We start from the raw sequence: 22,805 nt of genomic DNA on the forward strand, positions 1-22,805 counted from the left end.
GGGGGCTAAAACTGCTATTAAGCCTAATAAATAATTATGCTTATTCCAAATAAAAAAAAAATTGAATGCTCTCTTTCTTCTCTGACCACTTTGTCGCCCCCTCCGACTCGTCGCCTCCAGACTCACCCTCTTCGCCATCTCTCATCCCCTCTAATGTTTTACTCTTCCTCATTGTGAATTTGATCATCACCGGCGTGGATCTGAAGGTCTCTGGTCCTCGGTAATGTAGTACTCGTGTTCCCTTAGGGTGCGGCTGGCGTTGAAGCATAGGTGGTGGTGGTAATGGAAGGAGAATATAAGGGTTTTTTTGGGTGTGGATTTGCTGGTGCGATATGAAGATAGGGTAGGGCGAAGGGCAAGGATGAGTGGTGTGGTGATCGAGGGTGTGGTCGATGGGCGACACAAACACTTCACCCATCCTTACCACCACCACCACCACCACCGTCATCACCCATCTACCACACCCTCCATACCCTCTCTCGCCAGGTGGATGGTGTGGTAGATGGGTGATGACGGTGGTGGTGGTGGTGGTAAGGATGGGTGAAGTGTTTGTGTTTGTGTGTGTGTGTGTGTGTGTGTGTGAGAGAGAGAGAGAGAGGGGTGGTGAAATTACAACAATGTCCCTAGTGTCACATGAGAGTGTATAATAGGAGTATGAAAAAAAAGTATGTTCATGAAAAATTATTCAATTTTAAATTAAGTTAAAAGACCTCTTGTGCGGATTTGCCAAAACCAAAACATATATAAGAGACACAGTTAAGCATCAACAAGTGTTAACATGTGTCTAAGTTTAACACATGTGTCTAAGTGAGTACATGTTAAAGAACCCGATATAAAAATATTTGTCTTAAAATTCATGCATTCAACTTGTTTTTAAAGTCAAAATATGAAATGCAATTGAAACTTTAAAGAATTTAAAGGATCAAACTGAAACTCAAAATAAAAATAAGAAATAAAAAATGTAATTTAACTTTGAAAGGAGAGTTGTGTATGTAATGGAGCAAAAATTTTGTATTTTTAACTCAATCGATCAAAATAAAACGAATTTTTTTTTTTAGAGGAGTAAAGTGAAATATAAAATTTACTTAAAACACCAAAAATATAATTTAGCCAAAAATAAAACGGTAATTAATGAAATTAGAAGCTATAAATTGAATTTGGCAGTAGCAGTAGCATTATTACTAGTAGTAGAAGTTGAAGAAGGTTAGATTTTGAGGGAAGTTTTGAAAAGTAGTTGGAAGCCAACGGTCTTTCTTTGTTTGTCCTCTCTGCAAATCTAATGTTGGAAGGTGCGGCGCCAATAAAAATTGAGACATTTGCATTTTGCATTGAAAATGGAAATGGAAATGTATACAACCACCAACCTAATCTAATGTTGGAAGGTGTAGTGAGTGATGAATGAGTGAGAGTGATCGTTCGTTCATTTTATGTGCTCTAACAAACAGTCAACTGGTATTATAAATAACATTCATATACTTACGTACTAAACTGTAAACAGCATGGCTGAGGAGGAACTGGATAAACCTTTGCTTGATCCTGACAATTTCAACCGAGAGGGCATTGATTTGGTAACTAGCTTTGTTCTTGCATTTTTAAATTCATTTTATAATTTTTGCATTAACATGTTCGTGACTTCAGGAGCGCATACCACTAGAACAAGTTTTCGAACTGTTGAAAACATCACCGAGAGGACTTCCATCCGACGATGCTGAAGCCCGACTTCACATATTTGGCCCAAACAAACTCGAAGAGAGGAAAGTAAGACCCCTTCTCCTATGAAGCAACATATACAGAATTTATTATCCATACCTAGCATTATGCAAGTAAATGTAATTCTAACCATAACTCCATCCTCAACTTTTGTTGCAGGAGAACAAAATATTGAAGTTTCTTAGCTTTATGTGGAATCCTCTTTCATGGGTTATGGAAGCAGCAGCATTGATGGCAATTGTCCTTGCCAATGGCGGAGTCAGTACAAAACTTAACCTTCAACATTAATTTAATTCCAATTTTGTTCCTTGTTCTTATTTGAAGAGGTATTTTAATTTCAGGAGGACGGTCCTGATTGGCAAGACTTTGTAGGGATTATATGCTTACTGGTAATAAACTCAACAATTAGTTTTATAGAAGAAAATAATGCTGGTACTGCTGCAGCAGCACTAATGGCTCGCTTAGCTCCTCGAACAAAGGTGACCTTCCTCCTAAGAGTTTTTGGGGAATAAATGAATTACCTTCTTCCTGTACTTGATTATGGTACCTTCCTTGCATGTACCATTAATGAGTAAATCTAATCATTCAGGTTCTAAGAGATGGTCGGTGGCAAGAAGATGATGCAGCTATTTTAGTACCTGGGGATATAATCAGCATAAAGCTAGGAGATATCATTCCAGCTGATGCTCGCTTGCTTGAAGGAGACCCTCTCAAAATTGACCAGGCAAGTCTTAATTTGTTAGACGGAAATGAAGAAAAATTGTGTTACAAGTTTCTTCTCATTAATGCTTTCACTATATATTTTTTCATGACATAAACTGTATATAACTGATCAAGAATCAGGACGGAGTTCATATGATGACTTGGTTTTGATTCATGCAGTCAGCCCTTACTGGAGAGTCCCTACCTGTCACAAAAAAAACTGGTGACGAGGTCTTTTCAGGTTCAACGTGTAAACACGGAGAGATTGAAGCTGTAGTGATAGCAACAGGGATTCATTCCTTTTTTGGAAAAGCAGCACACTTGGTTGACAGTACCGAAGTTGTTGGACATTTTCAGAAGGTAACTCTCGGAAACTTTCAACATTTTTTAGCATCGTCTCATTCATACGAAAAATGCAAAGCCAAGATATTTACAAAGGGTGTTGCAATACAATTCCTGGCTTGATTTACTTATGACAAAAACTGGAACAGAGGAGTAAGGAAGATTAATTATTTATTATATATGGAAATTCACTTGAATATAAAATTATTTTAGCCAAGTTTTTGATTAACCACTCACATATTAAACTGTGATCTAATTGGTTACTTTTCTGTAGGTTCTTACCTCAATTGGTAACTTCTGCATTTGCTCAATAGCTATAGGGATGATTCTTGAAATAATTATAATGTTCCCTGTGGAGCACCGTTCATACAGGGATGGAATCAACAACCTTCTTGTTCTCCTGATTGGAGGAATTCCCATAGCTATGCCAACAGTATTATCTGTAACACTTGCCATTGGATCCCATCGCCTTTCTCAGCAGGTTTGCAAGTTTTTATCTATTAGCTTTAAGTAGTATAGTCCGTATCAAATTCCCTCCCATTATACTAGTTATGTTTGTTTGGCACTAAGATTTCAAACAAATGGGGTGAAGTTAATTTAAGCTTTTGTCTGCGTTACTCATAACTGTAGTTTAAGTTTGGCAAAGTCTGTAATACTCCTAAGGATAATCATATATCCCCAGAATCATTTGGGGAAAGTTATAAATAGGGCATATGGCGACTACAGAATTACAGCAGATGTTTCCGCAGCTGACTGTGCTTTTTCTTTATTTTATTGACTTCATTCTTAAGGGAGCTATCACAAAAAGAATGACAGCAATTGAAGAAATGGCAGGCATGGATGTCCTATGCAGTGACAAAACGGGTACTCTTACGCTTAATCGCCTGTCTGTTGATCGGAATCTTATAGAGGTAGGTACTTGAAAAGTACATTTGAAAATACACTATCCATGTTGTTAACGAAACATTTACAGCCCATTTGATTTTCGTTTTTATTTTTTCTTCTGTTTTAACTACAAAGTTGTCATTATATTTATTTTGTTGACTGTTTCCAAAGTTTAAACAATGAAAACAGTTGTTTTTACGTTTTTCTGTGCAAAGCTTTTGAATCAAGAAACAAAATGCCAATAAGGACCTAATATCTAAATCATCAGCTAGGACAGAAGTTCCCATGAGTCGTTTACATAACTATTGAAACTCCATATTATATCATGTTTGGAGAGTATATGCTGAATTTTGAAGCCGTTTAAGCTTCATGGTATTAACCTATTACTTTCTTTTATTTGTTTAAGAAAAATGGTATATGCAGAAATGGTATATGCAGAAGCATCATTACCGTTAATGTAGCAAGTTTAAGCTTCATGGTATTAACCTATTACTTTCTTTTATTTGTTTAAGAAAAATGGTATATGCAGAAGCATCATTACCGTTAATGTAGCAATATAGATCGTATCTTAGAAATCGTGGTTGGCTTAACACACCCCCTCACAAACCAGCACTATTGGGCTTGGTTCGTGGACATAAATGGTGGGTGACCAGGAAAGGAAACCTGATAGCAGGTGGTTCAATGGTTCTTAAAGAGGCTCTGATATCATTGATATCATCTTATCTTAGAAACTTAGAAATCGTGGTTGGGCCTAACACAATCTCACAAAACCGGCTTGTGAGGTGAGGATTGCCCCCATTTATAAACACATTGTCAGGCCATCTCCTATCCGATGTGGGACTCTTAACATCGTAACTAGGTTGTTTCCGATTTTCTTTTCAATTCACATTTTCTTTGTTTGGTTATCAGACAAAAGTCTCTTAAATTGCCATCTGGAACTGCTCAGGTGAGCATATCACTTAGCCCTACTTTGACATATTCTAGAGGACAAGAAATTATTCCCCACCCTCAGTAAAGTATTAAAGAAGCACTATAAAAAAAATTAAAAATTGAGGTCCAAATAAGTCATACAATTGAAAAAATAAAATAAAAAATCCACTGTTTGTCATGAACCAACTTTCCGACTAGCTTAAGTTATTAGGTGAAGGCATGTGAATAGTTTAATACCTTTATATCCACATAAGAGTGTTAAACTTTGATAATCTTTCTCTTAGTTTTCTAGATAGTTTTTTATTTTTCAGAGGACTTCTGGGAAGTGTTGTCCTTACTTAGAGCTTCACCTGAAAAATTTACTTGTAAAAACAGGTCTTTAACAGCAATATGAACAAAGATATGATTGTTCTACTGGCAGCTAGGGCAGCAAGATTGGAAAATCAGGATGCCATTGATGCTGCCATCGTTAATATGCTCGCTGATCCAAAGGAGGTAGAGTGTAAAGAAACATGTGTTACAAAAGTTTTCCCAATACTCCGCAACAATATGGAAGCAATGGCATACTAATGAAAGAAAAATGATTTCCCCTTTTTCTCTACAGGCACGTGCAAACATAACTGAAGTTCATTTTCTACCATTCAATCCCGTAGGCAAACGTACAGCTATAACATACATCGATTCTGATGGCAACTTTTACAGGGCCAGCAAAGGAGCACCAGAACAGGTATCAAAATTTTATGAAAGATGCTGAATACGCATAGAATAGTTTAACTGCTTAACGGTTTCTCATTTTACTTCAAATCTAAATCACAGCTTATCTCATAGGAGCCTTTTCCAAAAGAAAAAATTTATCTACAATGAAGAAATTTGAAATTTTTAATCTTATTTCATATACTACACTGTGACAATTATTTATCTCGGTGTAGGATGATTGTAAGTGCCGTTTAATTTTGTATCAGAACTTCACATTTCCTTTATTCTTCCTGAATATCAGATTCTAAATATGTGCCAAGACAAAGACACGATTTCCAGAAAAGTGCATACAATCATAGACAAATTTGCTGAAAGGGGATTGCGATCTCTTGCGGTTGCTTTTCAGGTATAGCAGCCAGTTATCCTGCTGTATTTTCGTTTCCTGCTGAAAGGAGAATTTAATGAAGAGACGTCAATTCATGTTTTAACTGATGCAAGTTTTCCAAAATAGAAGACACGGTCATAACTTGAGCAATTTTAGAAAGTTAGGGTATGTTTGAACTTTGAATGGAGGATTTTGGAGGGAGATAAAATCTTATTTTTCTTTTCTAAATTAAGGAAGCTATAAAATGTTTCTCAAAATAATTTAAGTATAGTTGAAATGTTATTTAATCATCTATCATGTTATTCTTTCAATTTCTTTAAACCTCAAATATAGACCAAAAAATAGATTTAGCCCTTCAAAACCCTCAATCCAAACATACCTTTAGATAGGAAACCACTCACGTGCTTTCACCCTTCATGATATGGCAGCAGAGTCTCTATAACTATGTGGTATAGAGTTTGATCCTTGTTTCCCTCGTACCTCTAAATCGAAGATAATTTTTAACACAAGGGAAATGAACCTGTGTATTGTGACGACTTCAAACTTTGTGTGAAGGATTATTTTAAATAATGTGTTTTAATTCAGTAGCTGATGGAAGCATTGGCTTATCACATAAAAATTAGTTTGTATTTCTTAGATGGATTATAACCTCTTTCAGGAAGTACCTGAAAAATCAAAGGATAGCCCTGGAGGTCCTTGGACGTTTTGTGGTTTGTTGCCTTTGTTTGATCCACCAAGACACGATAGTGCTGAGACCATCCGAAGAGCACTTAACCTTGGTGTTTGTGTTAAGATGATTACAGGTAATAATGATATTCTAATGATAGAATAAAAGACTATAATTTAGTCATTTGTTACTTTTACAGAGAATTGTGTGCTTCTGCGGATATATTAAGTCATGCCAATGCCATGTTCCAATCTAACTCAAGTTTAGATATTTTCTAATAAGATGGTTAAATATTGCTATGTCAGCTAATTTTGTCATATGCACTTGCACATTTGAAATGGCGAAGTCTTGATGAGGCAGTTTACATGTCAATGCAGGGGATCAGTTGGCTATTGCAAAGGAGACGGGCAGAAGACTTGGCATGGGGACAAATATGTACCCTTCTTCATCTTTGTTGGGTCGCGACAAAGATGAGAATGAAGCTCTCCCAGTAGACGAGCTCATTGAAAAGGCAGATGGCTTTGCTGGTGTATTTCCTGGTATTTGAATTTGATATTTCAGAAATTTTGTGGTTTCTCTCTGATCATATATTTCACTCTCTTCTATCCTATCATTTCCATTATATCAGAATAATAAATAATTAAATAACTACAAACATAAAGCAACCTCACTATCCCAGCAAACAAATGCAGAGAATGATACAACATTGATGAACTAGATGAGCAAAATCTTATGCAATTGATCTTTGTTACACTTTTCAGCTTCCAATAACCTATAAGAAGTAATCTTGTATAATAATCCATAGTCAACATAATTAGTTAATATTTTCCATCCAAATAAGAAGTAATCTTGCGGATATGGTTACCTGTTATTTTCATAAATGCTTCTTTTTCACCAAATCTGCTTAATGATTAGTTTTACCAACGAATACTTTCAGAACACAAATATGAAATAGTTAAAATTTTACAAGAAAAACAACATGTTGTTGGAATGACTGGAGATGGAGTAAATGATGCCCCGGCATTGAAGAAAGCGGACATTGGAATAGCTGTGTCTGATGCTACAGATGCCGCAAGAAGTGCTGCTGATATAGTCTTAACTGAGCCTGGCTTAAGTGTTATTATCAGCGCTGTGTTAACTAGCCGAGCTATATTTCAAAGGATGAAAAATTATACAGTTGAGTCTGCAAAATCCTCTTCTCTTTTATATTACCGTTGAAGAAATATACTTTTCTACTTTCATATATTATATAGCCTCAATATGAAAGCTTGATTCCAAGAAAATAGCATCATCATGTAAATATATTGTTCAGACCACCAGTTATTATAAATGTAATATCCAGTAATAACTAATAACTCAATTAAAGTATTTCATGATTTTTATTATTTATTTGAAGTAAATTTTATAGTTGTCGTGATTGCAGATATATGCAGTCTCCATCACAATAAGGATAGTGGTAAGATAAGTTCCTATCACCTATTTCAGTGTTATACTTTTTATGCTTTGTTTTACATAATTTGTCAAACTATATCCTCTTGCAGCTTGGTTTTGTTCTCCTAGCATCAATCTGGGAGTATGATTTTCCACCCTTCATGGTCTTGATCATTGCAATCCTAAATGATGGTAATACATCACAGATAAGCGTTTCCATCCGAAAACTTGCTTCTATTTTCCTTTTCTTCTGTAAATACATACATAAATGATAGATGGAAACTGTACTCAACAATTTTGTGTGACTAAATGACAACATAAAAATGAGGACGGTATACTGATATGTAACCGTTTTAAATTAGGGACTATCATGACCATAGCTAAAGACAGAGTAAGGCCATCCCCAACACCCGACAGTTGGAAGCTGCCTGAGATATTTGCAACAGGAGTAGTGATTGGGACTTACCTTGCTTTGGTTACTGTCCTCTTCTACTGGGCAGTAGTCGAGACCACTTTCTTTGAGGTACAAAACTATATGTTTCTTTATTTATTTAAACCCTCAAATAAAAATTTGATTTCATTCAACCAACATCTTTAAGCTAAATAATGTGTTGTTGCAGACCCACTTCCATGTAACCACCTTATCTAGTGACAGTGAGAAAGTTTCGTCAGCTGTATATCTGCAAGTTAGCATCATTAGCCAGGCTCTAATTTTTGTTACTCGCAGCCGTGGTTGGTCATTTCTGGAGAGACCTGGAGCTTTACTGGTGTGCGCCTTTATAATAGCTCAGCTGGTAAAGTTTATAAATATATGTAGCTCCTACAAGGTGCTTTGATATGTCCATTACATGAATCCGATTAGGAAATTTAGAATATTTACTATTGTTTGAATAATGGATTGGGTTTTATGGATTATGGTCAGGTGGCCACCTTGATTGCAGTTTATGCAAATATCAGTTTTGCTAAAATTCGAGGGATTGGATGGGGATGGGCTGGTGTTATATGGTTGTTCAGTTTAATCTTCTATGTACCCTTGGACATCATCAAGTTCACAGTGCGCTATGCCTTGAGTGGAGAAGCATGGAATCTCCTATTTGACAGAAAGGTTAGTAAAGAATCCCTCTAGTTTCGCCTTATAATGTTGTCCCAATTAGATAAGCCTTTGCTAGTTGTGGTATGCTTATTGATTTGTGTATTTCAACAGACTGCTTTTACATCTAAGAAAGACTATGGGACGGAAGATAGGGCAGCAAAGTGGGTTCTTTCTCAGGGAAGTCTGCAAGGACTGAATCAGGTGACCTCAGGCTTGGAGGTCAGTGGAAGGCGGTCTTCTATGATAGCTGAACAGGCCAGAAGACGTGCTGAAATAGCCAGGTACGTTCAATTTTGGCTCATTAGTAATCACCTTCTTACCTGTTCTCTTGAATGATCTCTACTATTTGACTCACATTTATTACTTGGCAAATCCTTCTCCATAACACCCTTGATCCCCCACTTAAAGCTGTGTTACTGATTAAAACTAAAGAGGTATTGGAATAGCAATTTAAATTCTAAAATGCATTGCAGGCTGGGGGAGTTGCACACACTCAGAGGACATGTAGAATCTGTTTTGAGACTCAAAAATGTAGACCTGAAGGCAATCCAATCAGCCCATACAGTCTGATTCCACGGCATAAACCTTACATGGACCTACTTGAGTGAATTTAAGATTGAATTGGTCGTTATGTTCTTTTTTTATGCAATGCTAAAAGATAGAGACTCCACCATTCAAAGCTTTTGAGTAAGTTTTTGGACCATTGTAAGTAGTAGAATTTACATTGTTAACTGAAACACTGAAGGAAACCAATATTTTCAATTTGGTAAGAGGATTACTGATGGAGATTCAGAATCAGAAACTATTCTTGTTGAGAGCCTTGTGTTAAGGAATAATAAAGCACAGCTGCTACTGAGAGCAGAGCATGCAATTTTATTTTATTTTTCTTAGGGAATATATACGTACCGTACGTGCACAATATATATAAGAGTGCAGGAGGACTCATGAATTTTCACTCTGTATTTACAATATGATATTTCAATAGTTTCACTTAGAAAAACATGTAACAAAGACAACGATTCAAAACCTGATACTTGAATCAAATACCTTTGTTACGAGTTCTATTTTTATTAGTTTAGAATTTAGATGTTGGTTTCTTGCCATGGAAGTATTTCCTCAAAGCTAGTTAAAACAAAAATAAGTGGTTATACCATGATTGCTTTAAACAAAAACTTGCCACGGATACATTTATTTCAACTTCAAATTTTTACCTGGTAGTAATTATAGCATACTCTTCATCACCAACATAAAAAGCACATAATAGGGATAACAATATCTTGCATAAGAACCCCTAAAAAAATATATATCTTGCAAAAGAAAAGAACCACAGCCATAAGGGGTTCATATATGAATTTTAGACAACTGACAAACCGAGCAACATTCGGGAACAAAGAACAAGGCCGACATAATACATGAGAGATCTTCTTAGAATTCTTAGATAGAAGACATGTGAATGGAGCTTTCCTTCCCAAGTCTGATAGAGTTGACATAATCTGTGGGACAATGAGCTGAAAAACCAGGAAGTGCCAGTCCTATTATTCTTACCAGTATGCGAAACCACCCTTCCTTATACTCTGCTCCTTCAACGTAACCCATTGTCAAGCCTCGAACTAACTCCCAAACAGCATTCAAATGTTGTGATAATATGAATCTCATTCCGAAGAAATTTCTGTTCGGCTCCTCCTTCACATTCTTTGGTGATGATAAAACACCAAAACAATAAAATTAAATATTTTGAAGAATGGGTTAATGAATCTGATAATGTGACATAACAAACACTAACTTCTTTAGAACTGAAAATTATTTAATTATCCAATAACACATTTAGTATCAAATGAATTTGTGTGCAAATACAACAGTCAACAGAACTATAATATTGTCATCAAGTTTTTTTAAAAAAAACAATATATGGTGCAATAATTTAATGAGCCTCTCTGCTGACATGTGAGGCATTTGAAATTGAAAGATAGCAAATGGCAGATTCAAAAAATAAAATTGTCTCAATAAATAAAAGAAAGATAAAAATACCTACTTTTTCAATGTAGTGGCTGTTGTAGTAAAGACACTGTCCAAAATGTTTGTACAAGAAGGTTTTGTCATCATAAGGCAACCTGGGGACAATATCATTGCAATAAACCACCCTGAAGTACTTTGGAACAGGGCGATCCAAATGAGGTTCCATGAATCTCCCAAGCTGCCTATTCCCAATCCTAGGTTGGCCAAATGTGTATACACCAAGCAGTCTATCCATTATCTCCATCTCTTCATGCACCACAAGTACTGTTGGAAACAATATGGCCAGGGCTCCCCCCAAGCTATGGCCAGTAACTATGAATTTTGCATCCTTATGCTCCTCTAATAAGCTTCTGAGTTTGCTTCTCACAATGTCATATGCGGTTTTCTCCGCTGGTGTCTTCTCAGGCACAAAAGGTTGATCCTCGTCAGAGTCGGTGCCTGAGAACAATGTGCCAGAGTTGGTTTTTGAAGAGTGATTAGGTCCAAGATTAGCAGCATTTGTAGAGTTGGCTTTCCGTTGGAGATTAGAGTAGAAGGTGGTGGGTTGATTTCTATTTCCCAGACCAAGGGCTTCTAGGAAGCCGATGTGGATTTTTCCGACATTTGGGATTTGATACCAGGAATAATCAAAATCAGTAGACCAGTCATGAGCATCAAAAGGTTCAGTGCCCCTAAAGCTGACTAATACAAAATTTGCATCTTTGAGCTTGTCACATAGGATGAGGACTTGAGTGGACATCTGTTTCTCGAAATCTATGAATTGATTAATGAAGGAAGGAAGTGAGAAAAATTGAATTGAATGAAATAATTAATTATGATTTTAGATAATGCTATATAGTAATGCAATACATACCATTCCAGCAATCATAGAAATCTACAAAGTGCATGTTCCAATGGTGGTTGACGACATTTTTGATGAGTTTAGGGTTCTCATATGCTATCTTGGAAGACATAATGCAGAGATCCATTAAAGCACGGTTGCCCATTTGTGGTTGGACTTGGAAGGCTTCATCTCCATTTGTGGTTTGAAGATCAAGCCTGGCATCTAAGTGACCAATTGTACTTACAAAAGATTGAGAACCCCTGTCGGGTATGACCACTCTTCCATGTATGAAGCTGTTGAGAAGAGCAAAGAAGGAAGCACCGTTAAGGGAAAGAAGATTGAGGAAAAAATCAAGAAAGAAGCCAGTCCAGTAGATAGGAATAGCAAAGAAAGAGATGAATTTGCGAACAAGAATGGAAACGAGGATGACCCATCTCCAACTCCAATTGTAATCAAATGAAGAAGAAACGAGGTCATCATCGACAAAGCGGTGAAAGTCACGACCAAGAAAAGCATATCGGAATAATTCTACAAAACCACCCTTCTCAGGACGCACAATCAGATACCTCAACTCCGAATCCATCACTTCACATGCAATGATGCAAATGCTTCTTTCTTTTCTTTTCTTTTCTTTTATTTGGTTTTAGTCTGAAAAGAAAAAAATAAATAAAAGAAAGAGAGGTTTACGTTACGTGTGTGATGGAATAGAACAGAATATTATGATTATTCATTCTTCAGGTAACAACGAACGAACCAATATACGCGCTACAAACAAACAGACAAGACAAACCCAACTCATTACTCTTCCTCTCTCACTTTCTTCACTATCACTCTCACTCTATATTACACTACACACACATCTCCATTTGGTTTTTTGTTTTCCAACACAAATAAAACAAAACAATCTTCTTCTTACTCGCGGGAAACCTATTTTATTTTATTGGGCTAATTAATTTTTTAGTTCCTATAAATATTCTCAGTTTTGTTTTTAGTCACCACATAATAAAATCACACTTTTTAGTCTCTGTGACATTTTCCTTAAATAATTTAGGGACCAAAACGTTGATGGAAATTTTTGACAAGGATTAAAAATGCTGATGGAAAATTTTTATAGGAACTAAAAATGCTGATGAAAATTTTTATAGGGACTATAAAAAGTGTGATTTTAGTTTGTAAGGACTAAAAACAAAATTCTGAATATTTATAGGGACCATTTACTTAATTAACCCTATTTTATTTTATTTATGGAAAACACTAAATTCCGCCACACGATAAGAAATCCAACCGGTAGATAGGAATATTTTCTTTAACTTAATAAATGTTTTTTTTTCTTGAAGGAAGTTTATAAATGTTATATAGAAAATGTTAACCAGTGCCTTCGGGGCACTAGTTAAGAAAGCAAATGTAGAAGCTTTTGCATTGAAAATTGTGGAATCAAGGCTTCAAAAGTCAAAAAAGTGTCTTTTTTTATTTAATATTTCCTTTTATAGATACCTTAATCAGTGCCCCGGGGCACCGGTTAACACAACCCATGTTATATTTATGAGGATTAGTTTTAGGGAACTTCTACGGTACACTTGTAAATTGAGGTGTACTGGTACTCTTGCTTTTTAAATCTATAAATTAACGATCATTTTTATGAAATAAAGAGTTCTTTGTCGCCATTTATATTTTAGAAAATATCATTTCATAAGAAAAAAATATCATTTCAGTGTTCATAAGAATCATAGTAATTTTTTATATATTATCGTAAAAAATAATCAATGTTCTCTATTATGAGTGATAAAAATTCAAAAAAAAAAAAAATCAATTTTAAACTCCATCCACCTTTTACCTTTGAACAAAAAGATCCATTCTTTTAGTCAATCCTTATTAAATCTTTCGGTATATAAGTAAGTTTATATATATATGACCTATTATTTACTACATTTTCACTATATATGACATATTATTTACTACATTTTTGAACAACTAAGTTGACATAATTTTATTAACTTATGAGTTATGTCATAATGGCTCCTTGGAGAGTTATGTCATAATGGCTCCTTGGATACAACCGCACAATTATATTCGTCACATAGAAGTTGAAATCATACATTGATGAGTACATTTGTCTTTGCATGTCTACTTAGAAATTGAGAAACAATATACTCCATCCGTCCCTATATGTAAACACCCTTTTATTAGAGAGAAAGGGTGGTTACATATAGGGACGGAAGGAGTAATTGAACTTCAACGAGGATGAAAGATTGATGGTCATCTCCGTTTATAATTTTTCATTTTTTTATTTAAAGAGATAAAGACACAAAAAATTTAAAAAAGATATAAAATAATTAAAAATGGTGGAACCCGTTTAGTGGTTGGACTCACTATCTAATTTTTGTGTTTATCTCTCTCTTGCATACTCCATTTATTTTGACAAATAGAGAGGGTCCTTACTCGTCATAGATATCCTTGAGAAAGATTGTTAACTTGAAAAAAATTCAAAAATGGCCTTCCCACTAATGTGTTTGAGGTCAGGTGTGGAATGGGTTAATATATACATGTCTGATTTATAGTGAAGACCAGAGTTATTAAGGACTAAATTTACTCAAATTTAAGGAGTAGTGTTAATTTTTATGTGGATATATACTAGTCCACTCAGGTAGTTTTCCAGCATGGTAGTATTGACTAGCGTAAGGAGGTTGTGTTAATTTTGTTAGGGCTGAAAGTCTTAATACCAAAAAATCTGAAGATTAACATTTTCACTCAGAGCCTGAAAATCATGAGTCTTCTATTGAAAAATTCTTCCATTTCATTCCTTCCAAATGACCCAAAGAACTGCAATCCAAATAATATTGAAAGCCATACGAGAATTTTTAGAAAACCCCCCTAAACCACCAAACTGTAAGAGATGATCCTGAATGTTTTCATGTAGAGCTGTTAAAATACCTAGCCAAACTGAGATCACTAGCCAAAGAGAACCAAATACCTTGCAATTTATAAAAAGGTGGTCTCTATCTTCCGTATAACCACAATCAGCAGAGCTAATATTGTTAGATAATGCCAAGATATGACGCCTAACCAAGAGATACTTAAAGGTAACTTGTTCAGCATTAAACTATAAACAAAAATATTGAATTCAAGCGGAACCATTTTTAGCCACAACACATGTTTAAAACCAACATTAAAATCAAGATCTATAGAAGTTAAGTTCCCATAAGCACTTTTAACGGTATACCGTTTGGACGAATGAAGATTCCACACCCACGGATCCGCCATTTCCATATGCAAAATAACATTAGCCAACCTATCCACACACTCTCTCAACAACTCATTCTCCCACGCATATGGGCTCCTACACCACCTCCGAGCTTCCCAAGATTCACCCCAACCCATTACCTTCGCATCCGCAACAGTAACTAGTTTATTCTCCGCCAACTCGAAAAGTCTACGATAACTGACCTCTAACAAAACCCCATCAAGCCAAGAATCTCTCCAAAATAAAGTTTCCCTCCCATTCCCAACCTCCCGAGCAATATTGTAAACTAACCACCTCTCATTCACCAAACCAGCCCCCGTCCTAATTTTCTGCAAATTATCTCACCACACCGACCCTCCACTCCCACCAAAACACAACCTTCCACCTTCCACACCATACCGCGCAGCCAACACTAACATTAAGACGAACAATAACATGTCACGTCTGTCTTTTTGCTATTATTGGCTTTGCAAGAAACACTAAAGTGGTAAAAATAACTAAGTGAAGTGTGAAATTAAAAGAAAAATGTTACATTAAAACACACTTTTTTTACGTAAGGTAAAAATAAGGTTTTGATACGGTGTTTAATATTGTTCTTAGTGGACTTCTCGCTTTTAGGTTTATCAGAGAAATAGTCATTTTTGTCTCTAAATGTTTAACAAGCAATGTCGATAGTCTCTCAATGTATCGGATCATTTTAACATAATGCACATTTAAATACTATTTTAAAATTTTGATATATTAAAAAATTATTGTGTTTATTTGTTAGATATTCAAAGATAAAAATGATTATTTATCCTCCTTAGTTATAAAAATGATTATTTATCCTCCGAAAACTGTTGTTCACACATGTTATAGGGCTGAAAAACACCAGTAAAATACCAAAATACCCCATCTGCAGTTAACTGTCGAGGAAAAATAAAACCGGTTGTAGTTAACTACCGATGAAAACCTCGGTAGTTAACTACTGAGGAAATGTTCCATCATTTGTTAGAATTTTTTTTAATGAATCGTAAAAAAAATAACAACAAAGATCCACCATTTCATTGCTACAATCATCACCATGGTTAATTCCTCAAACCTTTAAATGCTTTTGTAATTATGCAGATCTAAAACTCTCTTAGATCACCAAATTTTTTAGAACTCTATTCAATTTCAATCCCTTATTTTTTGAGTCAGCAACAACAGTGAGGAGGTTGGGGGTTTCATGATTGTAACGTATGGGGTGGTTCGGTGACAAGAGGCGACCATGGTTCTAGGTGCACAGCCGCCACCGTGTCCACCGTCGCCGACGTTTTTGACCTGTTTCGTCTCCTCCGCGGTCGTCGGTGTTTCCGACTTTGGTTGTTCCAAGAAAATGCTTTTCGTTTCGTTTTTTAAGGATTCTTCATCAGATTCATTTAACTGATTCTTTTGGGTGTCTTCATGTTCCTTGTGCTTGACATAAATGAATGGAGAGAAGCTATGTTCATGTTCCTGGTGTACAAAAACTAATTTACGTAAAGCAAATATGATGCACCTTTTTAAAAATTCACCTTAAAATTGTTAAATAAAAGGAGATTTTCCAACAAACAAATAATAAATGTCTGTGGAGTTGTAAGGGTGGATACAATGGAGGGAGGAAGAGCGGCAGAGAGAAGATGGAAGATGATAATGTACCAATTGATGATGATAATTTTGAGTTTTCATTTCCTCGGTAGTTAACTGCCGAAGTTTTCCTTAATAGTTAACTGTAGCCGGTTTTATTTTTCTTCGACAGTTAACTGCAGAGAAGGTATTTTGGTATTTTACTCGTGTTTTTCAGCCCTATAACATGTGTCAACAGCAGTTATCCTCCTTAGTGTACCGGTTTAATTACACATGCGGTTGGATAGTGACAGATAAGTTATACATTTTTATTTAAAAAAAGAAGGCTAAAGTGCAACTTTGGCCCCCTATCTTTCAAAAAGTTGTGATTTTGACCCCCTAAGTTTGAAAACTACAATTTTGGTCCCCTATGTTTTAGCCCCTTTGCATATTTGGTCCTTTTGGTCAATTTTGACCAAGTCAACGCATATGTGGCATGCCACGTGTGTAATTAATTAATTAAAAAAATAAAAAATCGAAAAAATCAATTTTTAAATTAAATAAATGTAAAAAATAATAAAAAATTCTGGAAAAATGAAAAATAATAAAAAAAATTAAAAAATTTTGGAAAAATGAAAAATAATGAAAAAAAAAATTTAAAAAATGAAAAAATATTACAAAAAAATGAAATAAATTCTTGAAAAATAAAAATATTAATAAAAATGATTAAAAAAACGAAAAAAAATTCACTGAAAAATAAAAATATTAATAAAAATGACTAGAAAAATGACAAAAATTTCACAAAAATTCATGGACAATTCCAAGAATCACTTATTCGAAAAAAGTAATGTCATGGAAACATTCATTTCCCTAAAGAAGAAATATGTACCAAATTTGTGGCCAAGTTGTATTCTCGTCGGTGTTTTTGTGTATACTTTTTTCGTTTCCTTGCGCCTTTAGAATGTCAAATTTTCAACATTAGAAAATTCTGTAAAAGACTCTGGAAAAAATTTGAAAAAAATAATGTCAAATTTTCCAGATTTTTTAAAAAAATTTTGGTATTTTTTTCGAATTTTTTAAAAAATCTGGTAAATTTGACATTTTTTTCGAATTTTTTCATTATTTTTTAATTTTTTATTATTATTTTTTTTATTTATTTAATTTAAAATTTGATTTTCTGGATTTTTTTCATTTATTTAATTTAAAATCTGGAAAATTTTTTAAACCGTCATAATATTCCTAAAGGCTTAGAAGCCCTCCAGAAAGGCTCTAAGACCTCCAGAAAGGCTCAGGCGCCCTCCAGAAGGGCTCCTGAGACTCTGGCGCGCTCGCCTTGAGGCACCGCCCTTCTAGGCTTCTAGAAACCTCTAGAAACCGCCTAAAATACATAAATACCCTTGTTGCTTGGGAACCAAGCAACCAAAACCCAAGCCCATGATAGGCTATAAATACTACTCTTGAGAGCATTCTCAAGGCATCTAATGATCAGTCCAAACCCTAGAACCCTAGTATTCCTTACCGTACTTTTCTGCAAGTACAGTTGGCGCCGTCTGTGGAAACGGTAAAACTAACCTAGACCACACTCATAAACCTAATACCTTCCCGGCATCTCTGGCCGGCGAAGATCAAACCATCAATCATGGAAATCGCAGAAGGAAGTCGTTCAACATGTTATGCCAACACGCCGTAGCCGTTTTGCAATCCGCTGATTGGAAGTTACTCACATCGTTGCCGATTAAAAAAAAACAGAAGTTGGCGGCCAGTTGGTGTACTACCTTCCAGGTTGTGTCTTTGTAATTATAATTTACTAGTTTATTATTTTAGATAGCATGCCACGAATCTGTTTAAACAGCGATATTCTATGCTTGTGTGCGATTTGCTTTATCCATGAGTTAATAATTGGCGACGAATCAATAATAATGGATAACAATTAACAATTGGCAATGTTCTATAATGTCAACGTTTAATAACTATTTCTCTTTTTCGGTTTTGTCCTACCCGTTCACTAATTCACCAATTACAACTTTATACTTGCTCATTATGTCACTGATTTCTAAAATTGATTTTCATGTATCTTACTTGTTCAAAGCGGTACATAAATTTTTGATTAGCTTGACAACTACTGACATGTTTATATCATTATATTTGAATGCCTTTTGGGCACTTGATGAATTGGTTCCTCTATTCCTGTCAATTTTGAATTGGATATTCTAGCATATATGAGAGTTTGACAACTAATAGATCTTGATTATTGCGTCAATCCATTATATTACTCCCTCCGTTTCAAAATGAGTGTCGTTTTAGGTGTTTACACACATATTAAGAAATGCAATGATTAAGAGAAAGAGAATGGTTATTTTACCAAATTATCCTTATTAACCATTGGTTAGTTTTAAAAGTAATACTTTGGAAGTAGTGTGCAGAGTATTAATTAGAGGGTACAATTGAAAAGAAAAAGTTATTATTGCATTGGAAACTGAAAGCGACACTAATTTTGAAATAATTTTTTTTGGCTAAAGCGACACTCATTTTGAAACGGAGGGAGTACTATCTTAAAATTTATAATTGCCGTTCTAGTTTTCTTTGTGTGATTTATAAACAAGATAGGGAAGTACATGCATGATCAAGTAAACATCACGAAGATGATAACCGAGGCAGATGAGGCGAGGAATTTAAAAGATGCTAGGGGATTACGTCTGATGGTCTAAATTCAACTCTAGCCTATACTTGAAAAATATAACGAGCTTTAAGCTTCACCACACATGTCTCTCAACAATATTCAGCTGCTGGCTACTTTAAAGAAGACGGAGATCAAGAAATAGAAGCCCTAAAAATCTACCGGCGATCTCAAAAGATGCCTAAGGCAAATCATCATGGACAACTCGTCACCGGAGATCATATCAGTTATTGCACCAATTCTATGTTGGGGAGTGCATACGGAAGGAAGACCGAGAAAGATGAGGCGAATATCAGCACGAGCTTCACAACGAAGTTTGCAAGTTATAGTGTTGCATGTGACATCAAAAAATTTGGAGCTACACATGACGCCCTTGGACCTAACGGCGACCTCAAAGAGACGAGGAGATGATGGCCGGCGAAGACCAAACCAAATTCAAGTCTCAAAATCTTGGCGACGACGTACTTTCTCGAAGTGATTCTCCCACCAGGAAGCAATTCTCTTTCGAAAGAATTCTTTTTCGAAAAAATACCAGGTTCTATGTTTCCAATATCTTTTGAGAAAATACATCTACGCTTTTTGCTTTGAAGAAAATTTTATGTTCAATATATTTGGAGACTATATTTCCACTTTTTGTTTTTGAAGAAAGTGTCTTGCCCAATATATTTTGAGAAAATATATTTTGAAGGCTCTTATCGATTTTTGTTTATTTTGTAATTATTTTTTGGTGCATATACATGATATGTGGACTGTCAACTGACATGCCGTTATCCTTCACTAACACAGTGTTTTAGCAAAAATATTTATTCTGGTGGGCGAGTGAGTGTATGAGGAGCAAAAGAATAAGATAACAAGAAGGGTAGTTAGTTTCAATTTAGTAGAAGATGGAGGATTCATTTCAAGTTAGGGGAGTATGATATACATATTGGGCGAGTTAGGGGAAAGCATAAAAGGACTTTAACGAAGAATTAGTACCAAGTTCGGGTGAGCAAGAAGTAAGGGGATAGAGTTGAATAAAAGAATTAGTTTCGATTTAATAAGGAGAGTGTGTAAAAATTAAAATATGAGCCGAGTTAATTCAAATATGATAGGATCACGAAGAAGAGTAGAAGATAAGATATCAATCGAGCCAAGTCCAATTTAAGAGGAGAAGTATAAAAGAAGAAGGATGAAGTGGCGAGTTACGTCAGAAAGGAATAAGTGAGTTTCGATTTAAGAGAAGCGACAAAAGTTGAATTGGAGAATTAATTCCAATCTAATAAGAAGAAAGAAAAATATCACAAGATAATTAAGAAAGTTGTGGAGTGAGAAAAGCGAAAAAGAATAGGAAGAGGAGTAAGAAATGTGGGCGAGTTAATAAGAGAAGAATAGTTAGTTCTCGTTAAGTATGATTGCATATGGGCGAGTTAAATAGTTAGTTCTCATTAAGTATGATTGCATACGATTAAAGGCTCCTTTATTTATGATATTGATTTCTTGGAAGTATGGAAGAATTGTTATATTTCAGATAAATAAGGCTTGGGAGGCAAAACAAGCCCGCCAAAGGCAAGATTAACGAAAGGAGAGTACTCGCCAAACAACACGCCATAATGCATATGGAAGCAATTGTCCCGCCATTAAGAACAGGAATATGAAACTCTAAGTTATCCTAACCTTTATCAAACTTTGAGATTTGTTTTGCAAGTTTTTAACAAGGATAAAAGCCTTCTCAGAGTGAAGCCTTCCCTCAGAGTGGGAAGCATGATTAAAGCCTTCTTAAAGAAAAGTCTTCCCTCAGAGTGGGAAGCAAAAGTCCTCCTTCAGAGTAGGAGGCGCATTCCATCAGAGTTGGAAGTGTAAAATAAAAAGTCTTCCCTCAGAGTGGGAAGCAAAAGTCCTCCTTCAGAGTAGGAGGCGCCTTCCATCAGAGTTGGAAGTGTAAAATAAAAAGTCTTCCCTCAGAGTGGGAAGCAAAAGTCCTCCTTCAGAGTAGGAGGCGCCTTCCATCAGAGTTGGAAGTGTAAAATAAAAAGTCTTCCCTCAGAGTGGGAAGCAAAAGTCCTCCTTCAGAGTAGGAGGCGCCTTCCATCAGAGTTGGAAGTGTAAAATAAAAGTCTTCCCTCAGAGTGGGAAGCAAAAGTCCTCCTTCAGAGTAGGAGGCGCCTTCCATCAGAGTTGGAAGTGTAAAATAAAAAGTCTTCCCTCAGAGTGGGAAGCAAAAGTCCTCCTTCAGAGTAGGAGGCGCCTTCCAACAGAGTTGGAAGTGTAAAATAAAAAGTCTTCCCTCAGAGTGGGAAGCAAAAGTCCTCCTTCAGAGTAGGAGGCGCCTTCCATCAGAGTTGGAAGTGTAAAATAAAAAGTCTTCCCTCAGAGTGGGAAGCAAAAGTCCTCCTTCAGAGTAGGAGGCGCCTTCCATCAGAGTTGGAAGTGTAAAATAAAAAGTCTTCCCTCAGAGTGGGAAGCAAAAGTCCTCCTTCAGAGTAGGAGGCGCCTTCCATCAGAGTTAGAAGTGTAAACTAATAAATCGGACAGCCCGCCATCAGGGTTTCTCTTGAAAACAAAGAATAAACGCCAGGCGCCTCGACACGATCGCCGAAGTGCTTATGTCAACATTTTAGGACGCCGAAAGGTACCAGTTGATTGATAAAGATTTAATCGGATCTACAAAAGAGACGTAGTCGCTGAAACGCTCACTTTTAAAGAAACGACTCCCGCATCCCATCAACAATCAACCAGAAGCACCAACATGCAGAATTAAATCAAAGCAACGTATAAAATCATAAAATTACTTAACATTCGTGGAAAATCAAGCCACAGAAGAAAGGGATACCACATCAAACATAGCTTGAATAAATATTCAAAGTCACAAACACCAAACAAATGAAGATCAACCGACAAAAGTCGCCAGGACATCACGCCAAATGTTGAGAATCTGAGCTCACACAGTCACCGGAGCATACGAAAATCGCCGAAGCATCAAAAGTAATAAAATCGTTTATGTAAATCTCCAAAAACGAATTCAGCAAACAAAACCGACGCAAATTTAATGAGGAATCGCCATAAAAAAGTAAACTCGTCACAACGATACAAACCACTTCGCCTTGTTCCAAGACTCGTGCTTGGGGGCTGCGAGTGATCAACCTATAAAAACAATTCGAATAGATACTCCATGGAGGTCTTTAAAGAAAACGTAAAATCACCCTAGGGGGTTTCTCCAAGTTCGGACGACAATGCCCAAAGGAAAAAAGCATTAAGAAATTCAAACACTTCGCCTTGTCCCAAGACTCGTGCTTGGGGGGCTGTGAACCACCAAAACCTTTCTAAAGACTTAATGATCTCTAGGAGATCCAGTCCCATGTTGTCATCACTTCGCCTTGTCCCAAGACTCGTGCTTGGGGGGCTGTGAACCGTCATAATATTCCTAAAGGCTTAGAAGCCCTCCAGAAAGGCTCTAAGACCTCCAGAAAGGCTCAGGCGCCCTCCAGAAGAGCTCCTGAGACTCTGGCGCGCTCGCCTTGAGGCACCGCCCTTCTAGGCTTCTAGAAACCTCTAGAAACCGACTAAAATACATAAATACCCTTGTTGCTTGGGAACCAAGCAACCAAAACCCAAGCCCATGATAGGCTATAAATACTACTCTTGAGAGCATTCTCAAGGCATCT

At 36.0% G+C, this 22,805-nt stretch overlaps 2 protein-coding genes across 3 annotated transcripts; one reads left to right on the plus strand and one right to left on the minus strand.

Annotated features, from left to right (window-relative positions):
* The first annotated feature begins 1,309 nt into the window (after positions 1 to 1,309).
* Positions 1,310 to 9,899, plus strand: LOC146911760 (ATPase 10, plasma membrane-type). The gene is made up of 21 exons (XM_085726823.1): positions 1,310 to 1,568; positions 1,639 to 1,758; positions 1,870 to 1,968; positions 2,052 to 2,189; positions 2,300 to 2,438; positions 2,597 to 2,772; positions 3,029 to 3,235; positions 3,546 to 3,665; positions 4,945 to 5,064; positions 5,174 to 5,296; positions 5,567 to 5,671; positions 6,309 to 6,453; positions 6,695 to 6,856; positions 7,255 to 7,493; positions 7,741 to 7,773; positions 7,859 to 7,940; positions 8,111 to 8,271; positions 8,369 to 8,542; positions 8,671 to 8,853; positions 8,953 to 9,122; positions 9,315 to 9,899. The coding sequence occupies exons 1-21, from the start codon at positions 1,500 to 1,502 to the stop codon at positions 9,409 to 9,411; spliced, it is 2,862 nt and encodes a 953-aa protein (XP_085582949.1). The 5' UTR covers positions 1,310 to 1,499; the 3' UTR covers positions 9,412 to 9,899.
* A 65-nt stretch (positions 9,900 to 9,964) lies between these two features.
* On the minus strand, positions 9,965 to 12,449 carry LOC146911761 (alpha/beta-Hydrolases superfamily protein). 2 transcript variants are annotated; one of them, XM_085726825.1, is made up of 4 exons: positions 12,247 to 12,405; positions 11,711 to 11,973; positions 10,874 to 11,610; positions 9,965 to 10,533 (listed from the first exon to the last, which is right to left on the minus strand). In XM_085726825.1, the coding sequence occupies exons 1-4, from the start codon at positions 12,261 to 12,263 to the stop codon at positions 10,276 to 10,278; spliced, it is 1,275 nt and encodes a 424-aa protein (XP_085582951.1). In that variant the 5' UTR covers positions 12,264 to 12,405; the 3' UTR covers positions 9,965 to 10,275. The 2 variants fall into 2 exon arrangements, with proteins under 2 accessions (XP_085582951.1, XP_085582950.1); XM_085726824.1 differs by having other exon boundaries at positions 11,711 to 12,449.
* Positions 12,450 to 22,805: the final 10,356 nt, after the last annotated feature.

The sequence above is a fragment of the Medicago sativa genome, chromosome 7 (assembly GCF_051527215.1).
Source record: "Medicago sativa cultivar Bolivia chromosome 7, Bolivia_mono, whole genome shotgun sequence".
NCBI classification, from domain to species: Eukaryota; Viridiplantae; Streptophyta; class Magnoliopsida; order Fabales; family Fabaceae; genus Medicago; species Medicago sativa.